A 17,601-nucleotide genomic window follows, 5' to 3' on the forward strand; every position below is an offset into this window, starting at 1 on the left:
TTCTGTGATCAACGTTATCTATTATGTATCCTTCAATCATGTATAACAATATCAAGTGAGCCTTGTCATGATTTGTCTCTCAAAGTTGATTGCTCTTCTCTGCAAGAATATTCAATTCCCGCTCTCTATCTTAATGCAGATGTCTTGCACAACATCTTTAACTTCTTCATAAACACCTATAAGTATTATTTATTTATACATCGATAGATTCAACTCTCATTTGTGGATATATATGAAAAGTTGAATTGCATGACGAACTATTTTTTATCTATTGAATAAAAATTAGCTAATCAAGTGAGATAAAATTTAGGAAAAAAGGTTCATATATCTCTATAATGTTTAAAATTATTTGTTTTCTTATTTTTTAATAAAATCTTAGAGCTTGATATCTTTCCTATGTCGGCATAATCATTTCCTAACGTTGCCTTTTACATCAAGGAAGTCTCTTTTCTCTCCCATTTAACTGAATGGAATTTAGATAATAGCAATATACAAAGAAGCATTTATAATACGTGAAAACAAAAGTCTCTCCACTTATTCCGTTGTTCTCTTATATAGTCTTTATTCTCCAAGTAAACACTGAAACATGTCTACTAAAAATGATCTAAGAAAAAAGTAGCATCAGATATCTACTAAACATTATCAGAATGAGAAGAAAATATAATCATATGTCGCATGGATTTCATGATTAATTGTTCGTACTCTTTCAAAAATATATACCTAATTTCCAAAATTCTTTAGTTCTAATCTGACCCAGTGGCGGAGAACAACACTTTTAATTTCAATTTTCATAAGGCTTCTCGTTCCATATCTCCTCGGTCACTACTTGATGAGTCATGGTATAAAATAAACCAGAAAAATGACTAAGAGACAAAATAGAAGGATCATGGAGACTTCTTAATTAACGTAATGAAAAGTCAATGAACATAAAATCACATACCATTGTCTATGAATTGGTAGACTAAATTTACAAAGGAGATCAAATAGTTGCAAGAAAATATTAGACAGACTTGCTTTAAGGTATCTCCTTTGCATGACCATATACGTAGCATTCCAGCCTTATTAATTATTACTATAATACTAAGGGAATATGGTGAGATATGAAAAGACCATTCGTAGTACTATTCTAGCCTTATTACTTTCTTTCCCTTATTTTTTATATTTATTTTACAAAAAATATTTAGGTTTTTTAGAAGAGTATTTTGGTAATTCAACCTTAAACTTTTAAGGTTCCCCTTCACGTATATGTCAAGCCATGTGTAACATGTTGTTAGAAAAATAGATCTTGAGAAAAATAAAACATTGGTGGTTTTTGATATAATATTCTCCGTATTGCAACCTGAATAACACTCTTTCACAAAGTTTCATGCATGCTACTAAATTATATACCTATAAACCAATTTCATACAAAAATATATATTCTAAAATCATCACATAACAGATCTTACCCTTATATTTGTATGGACTGGATTTCATAAATCAAGGGTAGAAACTAAAAGAAAAAAATGTCAAATAAAGAAAGTAAAACCAATTTTATATTGCGACTTTCTCCTTCATGGCTCTTTGATATTGTTTCCAATTACAACAGGCTAGTGATTTGGAATGTCAATTGCCTTGCTCCATGAAAAGAACTGACATGTTTTTCTCCCGCATTTATAAGTGCAGAGCTTTCACTTTATTTGGCTTGTGAAAATGAGAAACGAAAAGATAAAGATTGATGGACAACACGTTATAACTTGCAATTGGTAAATGAATTTCGTTTTATATTTAATTAGTCAAATGAATTTAATGTTTAATGAAATATGCAAAGCAGCTTCTCAAATTCTTCAAAAGTTGGATAGCAACAAAGAGTCATGTTGTTTAGTGCAGTGGTTTATTTTGCTTTAGCGTACATTGAGTAGGGGGCAATTTTTATTTAAGTGAAGGGTAAAATAGTCAGTATAATTTTAAGGGTATTTTTGTAATTCAACTTTTAACTTAAGACCTTCCCACATTTTAATATAGTATAGATAAAACCGCTCTAAATGACGCGGAATTAGAAACCACTACTACAAGTTTTTTTAATCTTCGAAGATTAGTAAACATCTAGAGAAGCACATGTACCATAAACATAAAAGTCAATTGTCGGTGTACTTCCGACCAGAAATAAAAGGCAAAAAATATAGGCTGAATACATAAGAGGCCTTTTAAATTTGTTAATTTTTCATTTAGACACTTGAACTAAGGACATGGGCGGATTCACATAGAGAATTATGGTGCTCAAGCACCCATTGCCCATGGTGTTGAATATATAATGTTATAGACAACTTCGCATGAAATGGATATATATTTAGGTGAGCATCCATTACTCAAATAGATAGATGGGTGCTACTGGTTAATGAAATTTAAGTATGCGCTCTGTGTGATCCGGAGTTCGATTCTTATGTAGTGCACTCTTTGACTTTCTTTTTCGTCTCCCTTTTACATGGCTTCCCCTTTTGTTCTTAACTTTGCCGTTTTTTCTTTCTTCAATTTATTTAATTCATCGTGGCACAAAAATAATATTTAATTTACCACCACCAAATTTGACAGCCTATATTGTGGTTTGGAATACTGACAATAATGATACAATTCAAGAAAATATGGATATTTATATTCTTAGTCATTCAATCTATATTTTATCCATATTACGTATGAGTGGTTCGGAAGTTTTATCTGTATTGTCTAAAACGTCTTCAATCCGTCCATATCAATCTGACTCCTCCCATCATTTGCTAGCACTAATTAATAGTGAGCATCCATTAGCTTAAAATGCTGGATCAGCCACCGACTAAGGAGGTAACCTATTGAACACTTGATGTATATACATTAAGCTAATTGAAAGAGAGAATTCAACAGAAATATTGTAACCAAATTGGAGCTCCTATCTTGCTGGAAATATAACATATTGCAAAATACTGAAAGGGAAATTGTTAGCATAGATGATTTGAATCTCTTGTTAGACTAATCAAATTTATAATCATTAATAGGAAAGTCTTCTTGGATCTTTCACTTGAATCCTCCAATGCCCATTTGAAAATTTAGCTTTCTTGGCTCTTTCCCTCCACTTTATTATCCTTGCATTCATTTCTGGGGTCAATGCACAATATTGCCTAAGCTCAATAGGCATTTTCTTGTACACTTTCCACCATCTCTCATGTGCTGAGTCACTCGCAAAAATTTGCGATTCCACCTTATCCCAATTACAATCATAGTCTTCGTAACACATCCATGGCTTTAATCCCAAATAATGTACGGTATACGAATCATCGCTAAGGTCGCGATGACTCGAATTCCCAAAAATCTTGAGAGTATTTAATTTACTAGGCCACCTATGCCACCAAACAAACATTTCATTTAAAAAGCCTTGATCACCCCCATTATATGAACCTACTTCAAACCTTTTGTTCATTAAATTTTGGAACTTGCATTTTGATGGTTCTATGATCATAACACCAGAATTGAAAATGTAACCATCATTTCCAGCAGCTGATAGTTCTGGATACGAGAAAAATTGATCGATGTTTCTAAAAACCACGAAATCTGAATCGATGAATATGACTTTATCATATTCACTAAGTTGCCATATTCTGAGCTTGCTGTAATTCCATTCATTATATGCATTTTTCTCAGCATGTGGACTTCTTATTCTTTTGATTTTCTTGATTTTCCAGCCTGCTGATCTAAGTCCAAGAAGGGATTTTGGAGAAATTGAGTCATCTGCTAAGAGGACAAGGTCTTTAGTAGAGTTAGTTTGAATGATGCTTTGTGCCAAAGCTATTGCTCCACAAACATAGGCTTCTGAGGAATGGAGAACTGCCACATAAGCTTCTCTTGGTTTGTTGGTCGTTTTGGCCAGTGTTGATGCTGCACGTTATTAATTAAAAGTTTAACTTTTGGATACATAGTGTAAAAAAGATCTACACTAATTAGGTATGATATATCCAAAATTTGACCACAAGGTATCTATATTTTTTTCCTTGGTTAGTAATTGGCTTGATAAAAATGTGTCATGTAAGAAAAGACGTAGGTGCATTTAATATCCCAATTTGTGTAACATGATGTTTTAACTATAGTTACTTGATGTAACATGTTGGAAAATTGATTTTCGGCATTTTTCTCAATTTTCCCTAGGTACTTTCTATAGATGAAATTATGAATTCGAGAATTAAGACTCAACAGGAGTCTTAACCGCCAAACAAGCAAATTACGAAATGTAAAAGCAGATATATAGAACTAATAACTTAGAGAACCCATATCAAACTTGCTCGTGCTCTCCGAGAGATAGAAAAATTGCTGCTAATTCAGTAAAACTCATTAAAAAGTTAAGGTAAAATTATTCAAAATATTCAATACTTCATGTGTCCCAATTTTTTATATGGCTCAGTTTTTTTAATTAATTGTTCACAAAAAAAATAAAAAAAAAAATGAGATGATTTATATATAGCTACACAAATATTTATTGTTCATCTTCGATCACAAGTTTAAAAAAATAAAAATTCTATCTTGAACTCTATGTTCAGTCAAACAAGATCATATAATCTGGGTTGGAGGCAGTAAAATCAGAAAGAAAGAAAAAAAACAAATTACCTTGTTCTGCAAATGATGGATGAGCAAGCTGACAACTACCAACAGGCATAAGAATTTTTTGCTTCAACCTTTTCAACTCAGGCTTATAAACCCACAAGTTCTCTTCATGCAACAACATGTCTTCACATCGGAAAATCTCCCACATTGGCCCACAATCGCCGATAAACACCGCATACAGCGGCCGTACTTTATTTTTATTATTCCAGCTGCCACCACTCCTTACCAACAAATTAGCCACCACCAAGTTAACTTGTAGCCTAAAAACATCCCTAAAACCGAACCCTGCTTTTTTACATGGAACTTTTGCAATAACAACATCCAGTTCCTCGTACTCCTCGAAAACCGGCATTGGTATTTCTGGGCACATAGGCTTGGCCGAAACCTCATCTTCATCAATCCATTCTGGGAACAAGTCTTTCCACGTTATTTTATCTGAAACTCTAGGAAATTTCACGTCGAATGTCTCCACATTTTCTGCTCCATGCAATCCAACGTAGTCAAAAAACGAGACATCGTTAAAGTTGACGAGGCCGACTTTTAGTGTTTTGTCCTTGATTTCGTCTTGCAAAAGTCGAAACCATTTAGGTTGTCTAGTGACATATTGCACGGGCAAATTATTTTGTCTAAATAAAGTTGGTGGTTTTTCTAGGACGGAAATTGGAAGTTCACGATGTTTTGGTCTTAGTCTGCAAGTTAAAATTAGGTAGAGGAGGAAAAGGGAGAGAAATATGAGAGAAAATGTAAAGGATTTTGGCTTATTAGACGATGCCATTGTCTTTTGCAGGTTACCACGTCTTTGTGTTTTGTTGCTTTGTTATATATATAAGTTTCTACTAAATTTATATATATTACTTCAAATGGTTAGTTTTGTAAAGAAAAAACTTTGGAGAGAAAAATTCAAGACAATCGAAAGAGTTTACATTTGGTGGGCAGTGCAGGGACGCACGTTCAGATAATCACATTCTGTACATATTTAATTAATGGATTAGTCAAACATGATGCTATTTAGTTCATCATTGTTTGGAGACCCCGTAAATGGACATTTATCCTTGTCAAGGCCGGACAAGTATTATATGGAAATTTGTTTCATGCTTTTGGTGTAGATTTTTTTTTCTTTTTTTTTTTTGGTTGTTGGTATTTATTAGGTGGGAAAAAGTTTATTGGTGTTTCCTAATTTTGTAGGAAGTTACTCTCACAGTTAATAGTGGATTTCTCAAATCTAAATGTTGTGATATTTGTTTTACTTTCCGCAATTTTGTTTGTGGGCTCATTATCCTCATGAATTACTTGTTTTAAAATTAAGATTCACAAATTGGGCAAAACAATATATAGGGTAAAATCGGTTCATATTAAATACTCGCATAATAGAGCGACATATGGAACCGGAGACAGACGGAAAGTAAGACGGATGGAAACCAGGACCGAGGGCAGCAACTTCGGTTAGCACCGGAGAGCCCCCGAAGGGAATATTGCTAATGAAAACAAACAAATGCCTGCCACCCGATAGCATTCAATGAAGAATATTCTGCAATATTAAATATACAGTCCGTTATAGAGAATTATAGTATTCATAGCCTGTCATTACACATTCTTCAATGCCCCCCACAATTATCATTTAAGAGGGGCTTGATCCAAGGACCTTATTCCTTAGGTGCAACTATAAATAGTGATTTCAACAACCATGGTAAGGGCACAGATTTTCTGACAAACTTATGCTACACATTATTTTAAGCTCAATAACACTTTATTTGTTGTGGTACTATTTTATTGCTTTTAGAAGCTCTGCTCCCGGAACCAAGCTATCTGCTGTCTAATCTCAATTCCAACGCTAAGTCTTGTATTTTTATTTAATTTATTTATCATTTTGGGATCAAATCGATTCGGTTGTCTATAAACCACATAAAAATTCAATTTTACCGTTTTGCGGGTAAACAGTTTGGCGCCTACGGTGGGGCTTAGACAGTTGTGTAATTGGGTTGATCCTTGCATTTATTACTAAGCTATTTAATTCTTTGTTTCTTAGCGAAAGATCATAAAAAATGGCAGATAACGATGTCAACATCACGCACAATGTTGATGCCCAAGGAAATCAGCCTCAACACGAAGATTTTATTAGTGATACCCGCAACGGGGAGGGAGTAGCCACGCCGGTCCATGGCGGACAATATCCAAAACACATTCGAGAGGCAACTCCTAATGATGCTGAAGACGAGCACGTTGTGGAAACGGTGATAATCTTAAGGGAGCAACAAAGGGCTATTATGCGCCATCTCTCACGATAAGATTAGGTCATGACAAAGTTGAAGCAAGCGTTGTCGGGTTCCAACAACGTGAATGGAAGAGGTCTAGTCTCAGAGTGCTCCCATAAACCAAACAACACAGATGATTGATAACAACACCCCGAGGGGTGAGGTCGGCTTCGACAGCATTGTATTGGATGATGAGGGAAATAAAACCAAACTCATGAGGTTAATGAGGGAAATAAACGCCCGAATGGATCAAATACCGGGCGCACTGCCAGTGTTGAAAGGACTGGACTCAAAGAAATACACCCAGTTGCCGTTCAAACCAAGCGTCACACCGGAGTTGATCCCGAAGCGCTTCAAAATGCCAGGCATGCCAAAATATGATGGGACTTCGGATCCTCAGGAGAACATCACCACCTATAACAACTGTGGTGAAAGGAAACGACTTATCCACAAAAGATTGAATCAGTCTTGTTGAAGAAGTTCGGGGAGACCCTCACGAAAGAGTCCCTGACACAGTATTCACTTTTACCCAAGAACTCAATAGATTCCTTCGAGATGCTCGTGAATTCTTATATCAAGGCCTATGCTGAGGCCAGGAAGGTACATGCTCAAAACGCCGACACATTCAGAATTGCGCAAGGAGAGTCCGAATAGCTGCGAGAGTTTGTGACCAGATTTTAGAAGGAAATGATGCTGCTACCGGCCGTGCCGAACGAATGGGCAGCTGAGGCATTTACTAAAGGGCTGAATTCGAAGAGTTCTAACACTTCCCGGAAAATAAAAGAAAGTATGCTCGAGTTCCAGGTGACAACATGGGCAGACGTCCATAACTGCTACGAATCGAAGATAAGAATAGAAGATGTCCAGCTCGTTTTTTCGGCATTAACCAAGGGTCGGGACCGAGAGAAGAATAAAGAAAAGTTGAAGGATAATTTTGACGCAGACTGACGGTCTTATAGAGGTCAATTTTTTCCCAATGAAAGGGCTGAAGAACGCGTCATAGGTTTCCAGTTTGCGGATAGGTGCGCTACCGATAGGAGAGCAGATCGCGGTCGAAATAATAGATCGTTGCAAGATAAAGAGGTATCGGTCTCCCGGGACTCCACCTACTGAGGCTATCCGAATGCGATTTCAACATCAGCGTGGTGGAACTGATATCGACAATGAGAAAACATTATGGAAGCACGATTCTTGAGGCTGATGAGATCCGATCCCAGTCAGAGGGATCCTAATCTATGGTGCGAGTATCATGGGACAAACAGTCACCGGCCTTGAGACTGCCGACATCTGCACGAGGAGGTGGCGACATTGCTGAAAAACGGCCATCTGAGAGAATACTTAAGCGACCGGGCTAAACAATTACAACCATAACCGGGATAACGTGGAACCCTCAAAAGTAGTAGAAGATCCTCCTCGTCTAACTGTAACACCCGACCGATCGTTAGAGCTTTTGCACTTTGCTCGCCAGTTCTCGGGCATGACTTGCCCCATGTGGTGTATTATGACTTATGTAAATCGTTGGTTTTGGTTTTTAGGGTAATCAGAATGAATTTGGAAGAAACAGTTCCTAGTTTGAAGCTTGAAATTTGAAAGGTTTGACCAATATTTGACTTGTTTGTATATGATCTCGGATCGGAAATTTTATGATTTGGTTAGCTCTGTTAGGTTATTTGGGACTTGGGAGCGTGATCGGAATGCATTTTGGAAGTTCGTGGAAGGTTTAGTCTTGAGTTGGCGAAATTCAAATTTCGGCGTTTTTCGGTTGATAGGTGAGATTTTGATATAGAGGTCGGAATGAAATTCCGGAAGTGGAAGTAGTTCCGTTGTGTCATTTGGGATGTGTGTGCAAAGTTTCAGGTCATTTGGACGTGATTTGGTTGGGTTTTTTTATCAAAAGCGGAATTCGGAAAATTTTAGAAACTTAGGCTTGAATCCGAGGTGTTTTAGTTGATTTGATGTTGTTTGAAGTGTTTTGATGATTGGAACAAGTTTGTATAAGGCATTGGGATATGTTGGAGCCTTTGGTTGAGATCCCGGAGGGCCTCGGGGTGATTTCGGATGGTTAACGGAGAAGTTGGAATTTTGTTGCAGCAGCTGATATTGCTGCTTCTGGTATTTTCGCATCTGCGGATTGGGGACCGCAGATGCGGCACCGCATAAGCGGAGTTTTAGTTGTAGAAGCGCTTAAGGAAGAGAAGTTCAGGATCCGCAGATGCGGTTGGTTGACCGCACCTGCGATGGCGCAGGTGCGGCTACGTGGTTGCAGATGCGATTTGTGGATTTTGAGTGAAAGCCGCAGAAGTGGCAGTTCGACCGCAAATGCGGTATCGCAGGTGCGGTGGGTTGACCGCAGATGCAGGGCCTGGCGTCATTAGTGAAATCCACAGAAGCGGATATTTTTCCGCAGAAGCGGGTGCGCAGATGCGCTTATGGGATCGCAGGTGCGGAAATGCTGGGCAGAATGTATAAAAATGCCCCTTCGCGATTTTCAGTCATTTGTTCACCATTTTGGTGCGATTTTGGAGCTCCAAGATGTGATTTCAAGAGGGGATCAAGTGTATCCACCGAGTTAAGCTACTTGGGCTTTACACCTTGTGTTTATGGTGATTATTTCATTGTTTAATCATGAAAAATTTTGGGAAATTAGAGGAAGAGTTTGGAAATTAGGGCTTGAAATTGGAGAGTGAATTTTTAGAGTTTGAGTGACCATATGAGGTCGGATTTTGGTAAATTTGATATGTATGAACTCGTGAGAGGATGAGGATCCCATTGATGTTAATTTTACCGGGTTTCGAGGCATGGGCCCGGGGGCCGGGTTTGAGCAATTTCGGGATTTTGATGTTTAATTGGATATTTTTGTGTGGGCTTCGCTCCCTTAGCATGTTTTAATGATTGTGGCTAGATTTGAAGCATACGGAGGTCGATTCGTGCGGGCAAGGCATCGCGGGCTAGAGTTTGGACCGGATCGAGGTGAGTAATGATTGTAAATGATTTTCTCAGGGTTTGAAACCCCGGATTGCACATCGTAGTGCTGTATTGAGGTGAGGCACACGCTTGATGACGAGCGTGGGGTCGTGCACTATTGGGGACTGTGACTTGGTCCGTCCCGATTGATAATTTTACCGCGTATTTGACTGAAATCTATTTGTTATCATCATTATTTGGGCTGCATGCCATATTTGGGCTTCGTGCCAACTATTTGAACCCTTCGGGAATTTTTGTTGATATTTCCTCACTGTGTTGACTTTATACTTGAACTCAGTCATGTTATTTTCCACTGTTTTCAAAACTCAGCCATGTTCACTCAGTTTTAATACTCAAATGATAATTAAATGATGTTTTGGGCTGAGAAACACTGTTTTACTGTTGCCCGAGAGGCATATGTGATTTTTGACTGAGTAAGGCCGAGGGCCTGTGTTGTGAGGATATCTTTTGGGTCGGGCTGCACGCCGCAGCGGTGATACACTGATACTGATTATGAGGCCGAGGGCCTGAGATTGTACGCCACGAGGTGGCTTGATATTGATATGAGGTCGAGGACCTGTTTATGATGCCACGAGATGGCTTGATATTGCGCTAGGGCCGTAAGGGGCCCCTCCAGGAGTTTGCACACCCCCAGTGAGCGCGGGTATTTAGTGTGATGTGAGATATAGCCCGAGGGGCTGGTATTGCTCGATGTGATTGCCCGAGGGGCTGATACTGCTCTATGTGGTTGCCCAAGGGGCTGGTACTGTTCTGAGATATTGCCCGAGGGGCGGATTTGTTGATATTGTTCCCGAGGGGCGAACCTTACGTGCTTGCCTTTCTTATTTTCTTGTCATTTACTTGCTTAATTGTGTATTTGTGCCCGAGGGGTGGATTTCTGTGCTTATCTGCACTAGTTGTTCTGCATTCATTTGCGCAACTGGTGAAAAAGTTAATTTCAAAAGGGTTTAAACTGAGCTAAGATGTTTTAAAGGATTTTACAGCTTCATTGCTTTCTTACTGGTTTTGAAACTGCTTCTATACAGCATGTTGATGCTCTTTTCGTGATTTTTTACCACTCAGTCTTTATTTATGATTATTACTCACTGAGTTAGCAGTATTCATTTTACTCTCTGCACCTTGTGTGCAGATTCAGGTATTTTCTGAGCTTGGTGGCAGTTGTCAGTGGAGTTAGCAAGGTAGCTGCCGGCGTTCGCAGCACTGCTTTCTATCTCTTCATTCTAATAGACTGTACTGAGTACATTTCAGACCTTGTCAGTTGTATTTAGACTTAGTAGACGCTCATGACTAGTGACACCCCAGTTTGGGCTGTGTTTGGGTTGTACTTCCGCATTGCTATGATATTATCCGCTGTTTAGCGTTATTAAATCTTGTTTTAGCCTGTTGTATTGCTGCTTACCTGTTTAATTTCGAATTGGAAATGTGTCGGCTGGCCTTGTCTTTACGAGAGGCGCCATCACGACCGGGCTGGGTTTAGGGTCGTGACACTAACGATCAACATGATTTTCGGAGGAAACGATATTAATGTTGTAACCTTTTTGGCAGCATAAAAGATAAAGGTATCGGTGATCCACAGCAAGAGACTCCGAGAAATCGCCGATGACGATATCACCTTCACGAAAGAGGACGTAGATGGACTCCTACTATCGCACGATGATCCCCTGGTAATTTCTCTTAATGTTTTAGATTTTAAAACTAGACGTGTTTTGGTGGACCTAGGGAGTTCAGCCAACATTATCCACAGGAGAGTGCTAGAATAAGCCAAGCTGACCGAAAGTATCATTTAGGCCACAAAGCTCCTCGCCGGGTTCAATTTAGCAAGTGTGACAACCCGAGGGGAGATTCTACTGCCCACGAATGCCAAAAAGGTAATGAAGACGACCCATTTTGAAGTAGTAGGCGGCGATATGGGCTACAATATTATTCTTGGAAGGCTATACGAGATGAAGGTTGTGTCGTCAATATACCATCAACTTCTGAAATTCCCAACTCCAGAGGGAATTAAACAAATAAGAGGAGATCAACCGGCGGCAAGGGAGATGAACGCGATCTCAGTTTCCAGTAGCAAAGGGAAGGATCATATGGCATAGAAATTATAGGAACCGATGCCTGCTCCCGAGCCAAATGAAGTCAACAAGGGGGAGGAGTCGTTGGACTCCTATCAGCTACCAAGATATTCCCAGGTACAAGAAAAAAACGGACACAACCAAGTCTACAGTGGAAGAACTCGAGCAAGTCCCATTATTTGAGAAATTCTTGGAGAGGAAGTTCCACTTTAGGACAGGATCAAACCCCGAGCTCAGGTCATGATTTATAGAATTTCTTAAATTTAATGTTGACTGTTTTGCGTTGGTCGCATGCGCATACGACAGCTAGTCCACCTGAGGTGGCCGTTCATAAGTTAAGCCTAGATTCTGACATCCCTCTAGTAAGGCAGAAGAAACGCCCTATTGTCGAGGTCAAAAACTAATTTGTAAAAGAAGAGGTAACTCAATTGCTTGATATCGGTTCAATCTGGGAGGTAAAGTATCCTGACTGGCTAGCTAATGTAGTAGTAGTTCCAAAAAGAATAATAAATTTTACATGAGCGTAGATTATACGGATCTAAATAAGCGTGCCCAAAGACTCGTTCCCATTGCCAAACATTGATCAAATAATTGAAGCGACGGTCGGGCACGAGTTAATGAGCTTCCTCGATGCCTATTATGGGTACAACCAAATAAAAATAAACCCGGAGGATCAGAAAAAAACTTCGTTCATAATGAACTTTGGAACATATTGCTATAATGTGAAGCTTTTTGGGCATAAGAACGCTGGAGCCACATATCAGAGGCTCGTGAACAAAATGTTTGATAAACAAATAGGAAAAACAATGGAAGTTTACATAGATGATATGCTAGTTAAGTCTTTGAACGCAGGTGATCATCTTAAACACCTCGAAAAAACCTTTGACAACCTGAGGAAGCACAACATGAAGATTAACCCCAAAAAATGTGCATTCGGAGTCAGCTCCAGTAAGTGCTTGGGGTTCCTGGTATCTCAAAGGGTGATCGAAGTCAATCACGAGAAAATTAAAATCATCGAGGACATTCCCGACCAACTATCAAATGTGAAAGTGGTTCAAAGGTTAACAGGAAGACTGACCGCGTTGAGTAGGTTCATTTCCCGGTCTTCAGAAAAATGCGATCACTTCTTCTCACTTCTGAAAAAGAAGAACAATTTCAAATGGACTCCGGAATGCGAGCATGCTCTGAAAGATTTGAAAAGGTATTTATCGAGCCCTCCGTTACAATCGAAACCGGCGGAAGGCAAACAATTGCTAATTTATTTAGCGGTCTTGGAGGTAGAGGTAAGTTCCATTTTAGTTCATGAAGACAAAGGTAAGCAATCTCCTATTTATTATGTTAGTAAAATTTTAACAGGAGCGGACACTCGCTACTCACACCTCGAAAAATTGACCTTATCTCTCGTAGTTACCGCTCGAAAGCTTAGGCCTTATTTTCAATGACACCAGGTAGCTGTGGTGACAACCTTTCCCCTTCGAAATATCCTTCTCAAACATGAACTTTCAGGTTGAGTGGTTTAATGGGCAGTCGAGATGAGTGAATTTGACATAGAGTATAAACCTAGGACTGCGATCAAGTCAAAAGTTATTGCCGACTTTGTGGCCGATTTCAGTCCTGGACTATTGTCTTTAGCCACCAAAGAAGCAGTGATGGTGTCGGAATGGACATCGGGAGTCTGGACCTTGTTAATGGACGGAGATTCCAACATGAAAGGGTCTTAGACTCGGGGTACACAAATCACGCCTTCGGGAGAAACCCTGATGCAGGCCATAAGAACTGTTCCCTTGACTAACAATGAAGCGGGGTATGAGGCCTTGATTGCAGGACTCGAGTTAGCCCAAGGACTGGACTCCGAGGTCATAAAAATCAAATGTGATTCCCAACTGGTAGTAAATTAGGTCTACGAAATCTTCGACGCCAAAGAGGAACGTATGCAACAATATGTGGTGAAAGTCCAGACACTGCTTGCACGGTTCGTGGAATGGTCAATAACCCACATTCCGAGGGAGGAAAACACAGAAGCAGACGCACTGGACAATCCGGGCTTGTCCAAGGAAATGAAGGGATCAGACTCCGGTACGGTCGTGCAGCTTTTGCACTCGATATTGGATGTGGACAATTATAATGAAGTAAGCGCGACCAATTTGTTCTGGGACTGGAGAAATGAGATCATAGACTATCTCGAGCATGGAAAACTGCCCGAAGATCCCAAGGCATCTCGGGTGTTGCGCACTAAAGCAGCCCGTTACTGCTTCATAGGAGGTCAATTGTATAGAAAGTCTTTTCAAGGCCCGTTGGCCCGATGTTTAGGAGCCTCCGAGGCTAATTACGTCATGAGAGAAGTTCACAAAGGAATTTATGGAAATCACCCGGGTGCGGACTCCTTGGTATTAAAGCTAATTAAGACAGGATACTACTGGCCCCGGATGGAACAAGATGCTAAGACTTATGTTCAGAAATGCGATAAGTGTCAACGCCATATACCCTTGGTGCATCAACCAGAAGAACTATTGCACTCGGTTTTGTCGCCTGACTATTCATGAAATGGGGGATGGACATAGTCGGTCCGCTGCCGTCAGCTCTCGGTAAGGTAAGATTTCTTTTGATTTTAACTGACTACTTTTCTAAGTGGGTTGAAGCAGGTGCTTTCTAGAAAATCGACAAGCGCAAAGTGGTCGATTTGCTGTGGGTGAACGTAATTTGCAGGTTTGGGATACCAAAAGAGATAGCATGCGACAACGGGCCACAATTTGTAGGCGCAAAGGTCATAAAAATTCCTTGAAGACTTGAAAATCAAAAGAATCACTTCATCTCCATACCACCAAAGCGCAAATGGCCAAGTGGAATCAACAAACGAACGGATTATTCAAAATCTCAAAAAGAGATTGAAAGCAGCCAAAGGAAAATGGACCGAAGAGTTACCTGGAGTGCTATGGGCATACCGAACGACGGCCAAGTCGAGCACTGGAGAGATACCTTTCTCTCTCTAGTACGGAGCAGAGGCCCTGATCCGGTGGAAGTGGGAACCTACCATGAGATACTTCCGGGCGGACGAAGAAGCAAACAGCGAAGCACTGTTATTCAAACCTACTCGACGAACGCAGGGACTTGACACGTATAAGGATGGTGGCCCAGAAACAAAGAATGGAAAGATATTATAATTGAAGAGCCAATCTCCGTTATCTAAAAATGGGAGACTTGGTTTTAAGGAAAGTGACTCAAAACACCCGAGAACTCAACACAGGGAAGCTGGGTCCAACGTGGGAAGGCCCATACCTGATTTCAGCTGTCACCGGAAAAAGATCATACGAATTGGAAAATCAAGACGGAGTAAAATTGCCAAGCAACTGGAATTTGGAACACCTCAAAAGATATAATCGTTGATGAGCGCCGCCTATACTGAAAGTATATGCTGCACTCTTTTTCCCTTCGTCCAGTTTTTGTCTCAATTGGGTTTTTCTAGCAAGGTTTTAAACGAGGCATAAACGGAAAGCATACTATGGAGAAAGCACCGTCAGAAAAAATAAGACCTATAAATGACAAGGCATGGAAGTAATGAACCACTACGGGACGGTTACGAGTGCAAGCCACTAGGGGTGGTTAGATAGTCTTTGGCTCTATAGCAAAGTTCCTAACGAAAAATGAAGCTTGCTATCAGACCAAAGATTATCCAACTATTCACTAGTGAGATCTTCAAAGGAGCAAGACTACCAGTGTTAAAATTCGCATTCTTCGTATTCGAACACTGGGGGGGATGATATGATAATACGGCAACATGACTGCCACATAAATCGGGACCACAAAATCCGAGAAAATCGGGACTGCGCGACTAGCCTCGTAGAAATAAGTTGTACAAATTAGCCACAAATAATGGTAATTTCTTTTTAGCATAATGAATGCTTATTTACTTTTGAAAATGGAAGGAATAAAGTAAAGTCCTTTTATTTTTATCTTGTTTCTTGTCCAAACGGTGAATTAATTTGATCATTTGAAATTCAATCAAGTACTTCAAATGCTAGTGCCGCATTGAACAGGAGACGTCCTCTTCAAGAGCACCATAAACATAAGAGGACCCTCTCTTATGAAACCCTCACAGTAAGGGTCGGTTCCGAAAGAATTTATGGCCGAAATCCAAATACTATCAGGGGAAAAATGCACCCAAAGCCTTGCATAACTCGACGCAAAAAAGTACAATTTCCGCAATGCTTAATGAAAACAGTACTTTTTTATAATAAACATGCCAAGCAATACAAGTACAAAAGTATGAAATGAAAAGCAAAAAAGGAAAGAAAGCAAAAAACTAAACTACTGCGTCTTCAGAACCCGGGGGAAGAGAAGCATCTGCGCCCCTAGGAGAAGTAGGCGGATCTGATCTGCCGCCGGCTCCAGATCTTGACCTTTATCGTCACCCCCTTCAAGTTATTCCTCAGTTCCCGAGAACTCGGAACCACACCAGAAGAGTCAGTTGCATCAGGTTGAACCGGAAGGCCCCTTCGGGTAGTTGACTCCAGCTCACGGGCCTCGGCGATCTCGACATCAAAGTTAAGGAGGCCCGCTTTGGCCTCTTCCAAGGTTATTCTCCTCATGATATACATCGAATATGTTTTTTCAATAGTAAGGTAATCCACTCGGCGCTGAAGCTTTGTCTTAAGCTGATCAACCTCGGTCGAAAGGCTATTCAGCTCAAATCTTGCGGCCTAATAGATAATGGCACTATAAACTTTGTTGTGCTCCATGACCTTCTTATACTTCTCTTCCATCCGGGCATGCTTCTCCTCAGCAGCATCAGCCTCTTCAGCTTTGGAGTTCAACGATACCTCCAAATTATTTAGTATTTCAGTAGCAAGAACAATATGTTGGACCTCGGACCACTTTGCCTTGGCTTCTTGAAATTGTACCCTTAGCAGGGTGGCCTCTTGGCTGAAGGTCACCACCTCTTGCTCACTTTGCTACAACCGAGCCTCCAACTCAACGTTTTCGGTAGCTTGTGCTTCCAGTGCCGGGAGACGAGCAGCAATTTACTCCTGCTTGGGCAATAGTTGGTCCCGCTCGGATATGAGTTTCTCTTTATCAAGGATCAACTTCTGAAGGCCCTGAAAAGCAAGGAAGTTAGCCTGCAGAGCAAAACTTCAAATCATAAACACTATCACAGCGAAGCTAGAAGAAACAGTAAAAGGAACAAACATCGTGCCACTACTGCATAGTGCATGACATTGTTTATCATTCACTACCCCGAGAGAGAATGTATTTTATTCTTATCTTTCTCCGAAGCTAGATGCTTTAGGTAATTGGCGAGTTACACCTGCCGGGACAACATATGCACCCGGTAGAGACCGAGAGGTAGACGCTCCTCCTCCGCTAAGGATCTGTGGAGGGGGGTGAATAGTCCAACCCCAAATTCCCATGGACGGGGGACTAGGAGGAGGGACATCCTCCTCTCGGGTGTCTGCGGAAGGTGGGATGATGTAGCATTTGCTGGTGGAGAAGGCATGATTGGCGAAAAAAAAGATGAAGCTGATGGCGCTGTGGGTTGAGAAGCAGCGCGGCAAAAGCAGTGCTAATTATCGGTTGCTCATCAACCGGAGACGGAAAAGGCTCGGTACCCAGCCTCACAGTACCGGGAGAAACAACTGGAGATCGAAAGAAAGAATTGGCATCCTCCACTATATCACATTCTCCCAGAGCGCTTGGAC

The 17,601-nt window shown here is 40.4% G+C and overlaps 1 protein-coding gene across 1 annotated transcript; it reads right to left on the reverse strand.

Annotated features, from left to right (window-relative positions):
- Positions 1-2,701: 2,701 nt before the first annotated feature.
- On the reverse strand, positions 2,702-5,408 carry LOC109206306 (putative UDP-glucuronate:xylan alpha-glucuronosyltransferase 5). Its single transcript, XM_019369124.1, has 2 exons — positions 4,609-5,408; positions 2,702-3,885 (listed from the first exon to the last, which is right to left on the reverse strand). Exons 1-2 carry the CDS (start codon positions 5,378-5,380, stop codon positions 3,002-3,004), a joined length of 1,656 nt encoding a protein of 551 aa, XP_019224669.1. The 5' UTR covers positions 5,381-5,408; the 3' UTR covers positions 2,702-3,001.
- Positions 5,409-17,601: the final 12,193 nt, after the last annotated feature.

This window comes from Nicotiana attenuata, unplaced genomic scaffold, assembly GCF_001879085.1.
Source record: "Nicotiana attenuata strain UT unplaced genomic scaffold, NIATTr2, whole genome shotgun sequence".
Classification (NCBI taxonomy): domain Eukaryota; kingdom Viridiplantae; phylum Streptophyta; class Magnoliopsida; order Solanales; family Solanaceae; genus Nicotiana; species Nicotiana attenuata.